At 50.4% G+C, this 7,963-nt stretch overlaps 1 protein-coding gene across 1 annotated transcript; it reads left to right on the top strand.

Moving 5' to 3' along the window:
• The first annotated feature begins 1,870 nt into the window (after positions 1-1,870).
• On the top strand, positions 1,871-5,309 carry Hoxc8 (homeobox C8). Its single transcript, XM_027950009.2, has 2 exons — positions 1,871-2,313; positions 3,648-5,309. Exons 1-2 carry the CDS (start codon positions 1,878-1,880, stop codon positions 3,938-3,940), a joined length of 729 nt encoding a protein of 242 aa, XP_027805810.1. The 5' UTR covers positions 1,871-1,877; the 3' UTR covers positions 3,941-5,309.
• The last annotated feature ends 2,654 nt before the right edge of the window (positions 5,310-7,963 follow it).

The following is a 7,963-nucleotide window of genomic DNA, read 5'->3' as shown; positions in this document are numbered from 1 at the left end:
GGTTTTCTAATCACCTCCTTCCTCATCCAACCCTGAAACCCCAGGATATGGAAGGAAAACAGGTAGCAGGGTTTTGGGGGTTTGGTGTGTGTTTTTTTTTTCTCCATGATGCGAAAGACCTAAAGATGCATCTGTGTTTGTCAGGCATTATGTGCATGTGAGCCTGGTGTGCACGTGTGTGTAGTATCTGTGACGTGAAAGGGATGCTTCCAGGAATGTACATGCTAGTTTACAGTGAGCATGCACTTGATGTGTCCCAGGATGAGAAGGTAGCATGTACTGTGTGTATTCGTATACACAGTGTGCCCCAGGGTTGCACTGTGTGTAACAACCTCACAAACTGGAGAGAGAGAGGAATGGGAAAAACATTCTTACTCATCTTCTTTATTCATATGCACATAGCACACATACATGGCTCTCTCACTTTCTCCCTTTTTCTGTGTTCGACCCATATAACTATACCCACTTAGGGCCAGGGAAGGATGCTGATGGATTAAAATTCTTTTATCCATTAGAATTAACTTCAATTTGCCCAGTATTGGGGATGAAGTGACCTCCCCACACACAGAGAAAGTGTGGGTAAATATTTAAAGAGTGTCTGTTGACAGTTCCCATCCACATCCTGGCCTGGGCAGCTTGCCTGGGGAAGAGGAGGATTCAGAGAAGCCAAGGAGCACCCCCCCCCCCAGGCTGAGCTGGCATTTCCTATGAGGTGGGAGTATGTGGGGACAAGTAAGAGGCCTGCTCCAGTCCCCTCTACCTCAGATACAAATAGTCTCCTGAAAAGAAACATCCTGGATCAGCCCAGGCAGAAGCCAGGAACACACAAGCTGTCCTTTCCTTAGTCCCCATAAACAGCTTTCCTCTCAGACCCCAGCCAAGCTTATTGCCATTGCCTGGGTTCCCTGCTCCAGGTAGGTGCTGGTGTCTGAAGGGACAGTGTGGCCCTGATAGGGTACCTGGTATAACCAGCCCTTGTGTTCTTCTCTAGAAGAGTCTTAAGGGTCTTAGGAAGACAGGGCAGCTTCAGACTCTGGGGAGGGGCCAGTGGCTGCAGGGACCTATGCCTGGGGCTGTGATGTGGTTTATCTTTTTTCTCCTTAAAGGACCCCCTAAGGAGACCATCTTTTGGGTTAGAGGCTCTGCTCTGGCTTGCTGATATTCAAAACTGGTCTGGGGGAGGGGGCAGTTCTTATACCTGTTGAGGTAACCTGAGTTGACCTGCGGGCTAAGGTATAGCCCCCACCCCCAGAAGAAGGGAAAGAGAAGGGGGAGGGGGCACCTTCAAATCTGAATGCGTACCTTGGAAAAGCTGGCCCCAGCCATTAGCTGGGGCTGGCTGGCCACCCCCTGCACACACCACACCCCCCATCCCTCCCCCCTCCTCCCTCCCCTTCCTTCAGGTCCCCCCCAGCCCTGAACCCCTCAACCCCCGCCATCTCTCCTCTCTTCTTCCTCTCTCTCTCTCTCTCTCTCTCTCTCTCTCTCTCTCTCTCTCTCTCGCCTGTCTTCATGTCGTGGATTGATGAACGCGAATCGCGTGTAAGCGCCGCCACCGCCGGGAGTCTGAGGAATTCGCCTGGGCTGTTAAAGGAAAGAGCTAAGTGAGAGAGCGCGAGCTCTACCTACCGACAGTGAAGAGAGCCGCCGCCGCCGCCGCCCGCTCGCCGCCCGCCGCCGCCCGCGCCCCAGACCCGGGAGCTCGGCACCGAAGCGCCCCCCACCTGCCCAGCCCCCAGCCCATCAGCCCAGCCCAGCCCAGTCCGGGGCGCCAGGCGACCTGGGGTTCGGTCCCGGGGGGAGGGGAGTTTCGGGGGTACCGGGCGGGGGAGCCGTGAGCCAGAGGGGAGGGGGCCGCGGGTTTTCATGTACCCAGCATGAGCTCCTACTTCGTCAACCCCCTGTTCTCCAAATACAAAGGCGGCGAGTCCCTGGAACCGGCCTATTACGACTGCCGGTTCCCTCAGAGTGTGGGCAGGAGCCATGCGCTGGTGTACGGGCCCGGCGGCTCGGCGCCCGGCTTCCAGCACGCCTCGCACCACGTCCAAGACTTCTTCCACCACGGCACCTCCGGCATCTCCAACTCGGGCTACCAGCAGAACCCGTGCTCGCTTAGCTGCCACGGAGACGCCTCCAAATTCTATGGCTACGAGGCGCTCCCCAGACAGTCCCTTTATGGGGCTCAGCAAGAGGCGAGCGTGGTGCAATATCCCGACTGTAAATCCTCCGCCAACACTAACAGTAGCGAAGGACAAGGCCACTTAAATCAAAACTCGTCTCCCAGCCTCATGTTTCCATGGATGAGACCCCACGGTGAGAAGCCTTTTCTCTTTCCCCCTTGGTCTCCCGCGCTCCGGGGTCTTCTCCCCCTCCCTCGCCTTTTTGTCTGTCCTCGCTTTCCCTCCTGGCTTTGGGGTCTCTCCCACCCCACCCCCATGCCTGAGTGGGTTTCTGGAGGTTGTTGGGAGGTGGGTGCCTGGGACGTTTTGGAAATTGGGGTGAAGGTGGGGAAAAGGTGGTGTGGGGGTAACAAAGGGTTAAAAATAATTTCCTCCATTTCTGTCTGTGTCTGTCTCTCTGTCTCTCCCTCTCTCCATCTCTAAAGTCAAAGTTGGGGAGGTGGCTGGGAAGGGTACCCTGAGTACCCTGAGGTTATCAGTGTATGCAGCTGATAATCAATTTCTCCAAAGGCAAAGAGTCCGCAGTCCAAGACAGTGGCCAAGCTGTCTTGGGTCTAGCCAGACCCTAGCCAGAGAGTGTGAAAACCCCTAGGATAGACACTCTGGCTCTCTAGGGTCCCCACTGCCTCCTTTCAGAGAACTAACCCAAGGGCCATTACCTCAACTTTTTTGTACTTCCCCCAGTTGAAGAGAAGACAGGGAGCCTGAGAAAAGAGAAGGGGGGAAAGTGCTCAAAAGGAGAGGGGTATTCAGGTTGAGGGGCTCTGAAGTCCAGAGGACCCTGCCAGGTTACCCTCCAATCAAGGACTTGTGGGGTCTTCTTGAAACCTACAGAGCTTCTCAGGTCATGAGCCCCTCCAAGGGTGGCCCCTCACAGCCCAATTTCGAAGTACAGGGGGAAGCGATAAAGCGACAAGTTCCGGCAGGGATGGCCCTTGATTTATTTGCTGGTCTCCAGTTAGCAATCAGGCGAAGCAGCCATACATTCCAGGAGATCAATTATTTTCCTTATTGGAAAAGCATTAGGCAGAGAGAGGCAATGAGGGGGCAGTGGGCAGAGCCCCTCTCCCTTACTCCCAGCCTTTTTTCCTTTCTTTTAGAAACAGATTCTGTCCCCAGCCCATCTCACTAAATGCCATTCTGCACTTGTAAACAAAGCTGCAAAAGCCAGTTTCCTGGGATTGCAGGCCTGGGGGACTCTGAAGGGTTCCTCTGGCCCCTTTAAGCCCCCAGTTTCCAGATACCTCTAGACCTTGCCCCTACCCTCACCCCATCTCCCAAGGTGAAGCCAAACCAAAACAATCCCCCAGACTTTCTTGCCCTTGCCTGCCTTCTGCTCTATCCTCTTCCGCAGGAGGGAGGCGAACTGAGGAGACCAGAGTGGGGACTTTGAGAGGCAGAGTAGCAGGGTAAATAAAACTGAGCCCCCACCCAGACATAACCAGACTGGGGTTCTGTTCTGTCCAGCTCCGGGGCGGCGCAGCGGTCGGCAAACTTACAGCCGGTATCAGACCTTGGAACTAGAAAAGGAGTTTCTCTTTAATCCTTATTTGACACGAAAGCGCCGGATTGAAGTCTCTCACGCCCTGGGACTGACCGAGAGACAAGTGAAGATCTGGTTCCAGAACCGAAGAATGAAGTGGAAAAAGGAGAACAACAAGGATAAACTGCCTGGGGCCCGAGATGAGGAGAAGGTGGAGGAAGAAGGAAATGAGGAAGAGGAGAAAGAGGAGGAGGAAAAGGAAGAAAACAAGGACTAAGCAAAAAAGAGAAAAAGAAAAAGAAAAATTCCCTCCTTTTAGCAACTCCCTTGAAGTTTCGTTTTATGGTAGCAGATAAATTGAGAAGTTTACGACTGTCATTTGCTTTTATAGAGAATAGAATGACACTCACAACTCTAACTACCTGTCAGATACTTGCAGCTCTGGTTTTATTACCTTTGGACTCCCCCTCTTTATTTGTTTGGGGGCTGGAGGGGGGAGATCCAGACGCAGCAAAAAGTTTGGACTCTCTGTCCCACTCCTTGCCCTAACACACACACTTGTCCCTACTCCCACCTTCTGAGTCCTTCCTGAATTTTAAGGTCTATGACTTGGCCTTCTTACCCCCTCTTTCTGCCCCTTCTCACCATACTCCCACTTCCCTGTTTCTCTGGTATTTATTTTAGAGGGGAACCCCCCCAAAAAAATGCAGAAGAGGACTCCTGGCTTTGCTTTTATGCTAGGATTAGTGTACTAGATTTACTTTAAAAAAGGAAAGGAAAGGAATAGTTATAAAAGGAAGGAAAGGAAAATAAATGAAAAAAAAATTTAAAGAAACAGGAAAAGATAGCAAGGAATATTCCTTCCCCCTCCTTGAGGCTCCCTACTTAGAAAACCCCCTTGACTTTCTCTAGGAACCTGATGGAAACCTGAAGGAGATGTGGGTCTCTTCCCTCCTCCCTTTCTAAGGGGTCACTAGAGGCCTATGGTCACCTCTGAAATCCTACCTAGCCATCCCATGGTCACTCGGGCCCATGCCTTCCTTGCCTTCGCTATTTGATTTCTGTTCTTTTGGGCCCGGCTTCCTCTGAGCTGCAGCAGTGCTAGCGCTCAGAAATCACCATAATCATGAAAATAATAATTACAATAATAGTAATACTGACAATAAATCTTTAACATACTACCTAAAGGGAACCTGCAATAACCTTGAAAAAGAAAATTTAAAAATCCTACTATAGGAAAAAAAAGAGAAAAAAATTAAAACTGAAAAAAAAAAAGAAAGAAACCTCCAACGTATTTTATCACTACCTATAGAAAGAAATCCTGCTTTGAGAGTATTCGTAATGCGGTTTTGTTGTCGTTTGTTGCTGCTTATTTCACTAAGAAGAACCCAACAACTAAGACTGCCTAGCCCGCCGGTCCTGTGCGCTTTTATTGTGCTTCTAACCCCAGTAGAGTAGAACTAAATTGCACTGAATGTATAGTTAACTCTGTCTTGAATTCTCTGTTTATGCAACATGCTCGAAAGAAAAAACGTTAAAAATATATCTATAATAATAATTTTTGGTCATTTGTCTTTATGTCCAGCTATGAATGTAGATTTTGTGTCCCGACAGCCCTGTTCCTGGTCCAAGTACTTTGTATTGTATACGTGAGTCATAATAAAAAAAAAAAAAAGGAGAAAATATTTGAAGCTGAAATGACTTGCTTTTTCTTCACAGTTCTTCCCCCATTCTCTACCCCCTCCCTCCTTATTCTCCTTTCCTAACACTCTGGGAAAGATTTCCACTGATTTGACTTTGGGATGGGGGAACTTGCTTGGGGAAAAGTGTAAGAATGGAGAGAACAGATTGGGCTGAAAGGGCAGGTGACTGGTGTCCAGGGTGAGAGGAGGAGGAAGAAGAACAGTTCACTAGTAGAAAGAAGAAGGGGTACATCAGTATGCTCTTGAGTATGCTCCAAAGTGGGTTTCTAGGTGTTAGGACCCCAATGGGAAGAAAGATCTCAGTCATTCACCTTTCTCCTCCTCAGCTATAGCCTGGGCCCAGACAAAGAATCTGTTCCATGCCCCTCCCATGGATATGTCTTTTTTTTCCCCCAGGAGCTAGGGCTGAGGATGAAGCAGTGAGGTTCTTTCTGATCTTCACATGTCCTTTGCAGCCAGTCCCTGGCACCCATTACCCAGCACTGGAATAGTGAACAGGGTGGGGGAAGTGTGAGGCTCAGGGCAGCTGACCTGTCAGAAGGGCTTGAAGGACAAGATGCCTAAAGAGAGGCTGCTAAGTGTGGGGGATAAGGATGTTTCAGTCTGGGAGAGATGAGAGGGGAAGAAGAAATGGATGAGATCAACCAGCTTGGGTCCACATTCTAGAATCCAAATTCAGTCAGCACAGGGTCATCACTGTCACTCAGCCCTCTTACGTTCACTCCACCTCTCTTCTGGCTGTTTCAAGCCAGCTCCAGGCTTCACCTTGGCAATTGGGCAGCTTGCTGGGCCCCCGTAGTGTACCCCTTGGCCTGGGGGGATGGAGCTACTCAGTGGACAGTCCTCCACCCCAACCACTGCAGGATAAGGAGAGTCTCCATTGGAATCTCCATTTCCTAAAATAAAGAGTTGAAGGCTTAGGGACCCAGGGGGCAGAAGAGTCTCTCTCTTCTCTCTGGAGGGTCCTAAACTGAGAAGTCTGTTTATGCCAATAAGATTCTGGTCAAATAATCCCAAATTCCAGAGATGCAAAACTTCTGACTCAGTCAGGAGGTGGGGGAGAGATAGGGAGGGAAGAGGATCTTCTGGTCTTCCATACCAGACCCCCAAAGACTGAAATATTTTTGAGGCCAGCTATCCCTGTCTCACACACCCACCCCTTTCCCCTGGTCAATGATTTTCACAGATCTAGGTTGAGGCCAAATCTTTGGTTGCTTTACTGGAGTCCCCGTCCTTGACTCCTAGGAAAAGTGGTCCTGAGTACAGGGTTGGGTCAAGCCATGTTCATAGGGGACTCCTGCCTGGAGACAGGCTTCCGGTTGGAAGCACAGGCTGCGGTGCAGCTGGTGACAGCTTTAAGCAGAAGCTCCGGGAAAATCTGCCCCAACCTGGGGTTCCTACTGCGAGTTGAGGAGCCAGCCAGGTAACCCCATTTGCTACTACCTAGGGAGGCCCGAATAGAGGGCATTTTGCTCCGGATCGCAGGCCTTCCCATAGGCGTCCCCTCCGTACTCCCAGGGATGGCTGAGGGCTGTTTCATTTTTAAACGTGGAATTATGATTGTTATTAATAAAAATGTCTGGCCCAGTAGCCAAACGGGATGAGCCCTGCATTAAGTCACTCCGAAGGGCCTTGCCGCATTTTCCCCACACCAAATGCCCCATTCATCCCTGGCTCTGTGTTCTGCAACGTCCGTGGCCCCAAGCCTGTCGCGTCGGAGGGCGGGGTGTGTCTGGCGCCCGGTTTGACTCAAAAAGTCGGGCAACTAGAGGGTCAGACCCCGGGAGCCCTAGCCGGCCCCTCATGCAGCACTCGTTCCCCACTCCTCCTGCCCACCGCCTCTGTTTTCTCGTTTGGAAAGAAAAGGAGGTAAAAACCCGTTTTATGGGGGAACCGTAATTGCGAGCGGGATGCTCTCTCTTTAGAAACGCGTCCTCCCAAATGCTCCCGCCATCCCATTACCGGAATGGGGACCATTCGGCTGCTGCAGATAGGACTTTCTCCCATTCTTTACTTTTTTTATTAGCCAATCAAAGTGGCTTCCGAAAGCTATTTGTGATTTGTGAAAAATAGTATCTTTCAAAATGCTGAGTTGAAGCATCTCGCTCATTTCGCCTTGAATTTATTATTCTAATCTCAACAGTAGAGACAGGATAATGTAGCTATTAAGTTGGGGGGCAAATTCGTTTCTCTGGATTAAAAAAAATTCTCTCGACATTTTCTTTCCCTCCCCACTACCTTATTGCAGAAGCCAAGGGAGGTGCGGCCTTGGAGAAATCAGGGGAACCACGGGATTTAGTGAGCACCCTGAAAGACCTTTTGGGGGATCCTTTAGTGGGAGGGTGAGATTGGCCTCCCAGTCTTATCTTCCTTAAATTAGATGCCCCACCGTCTGCCTGCCTGGTGGTTGGGAAAGTTACCCCTAGCCCCAATTAAAGAGAACTCAGGACAGGTTGTGCCACAGACTAGAGGTAAAATTTCCTGTGAACTGCCCGCAGCGCTATCCCATTCTCCAGGCTGCCCATTGTGAGAAGCCGGGCCAGTGCTTCCTCCTCGTAATTTTTAACTACCTGTTATAAAATTTATGGGTGGGTTTG

This window comes from Marmota flaviventris, chromosome 3, assembly GCF_047511675.1.
Source record: "Marmota flaviventris isolate mMarFla1 chromosome 3, mMarFla1.hap1, whole genome shotgun sequence".
NCBI lineage: Eukaryota > Metazoa > Chordata > Mammalia > Rodentia > Sciuridae > Marmota > Marmota flaviventris.
This window is presented reverse-complemented; position numbering and strand designations above follow the sequence as displayed.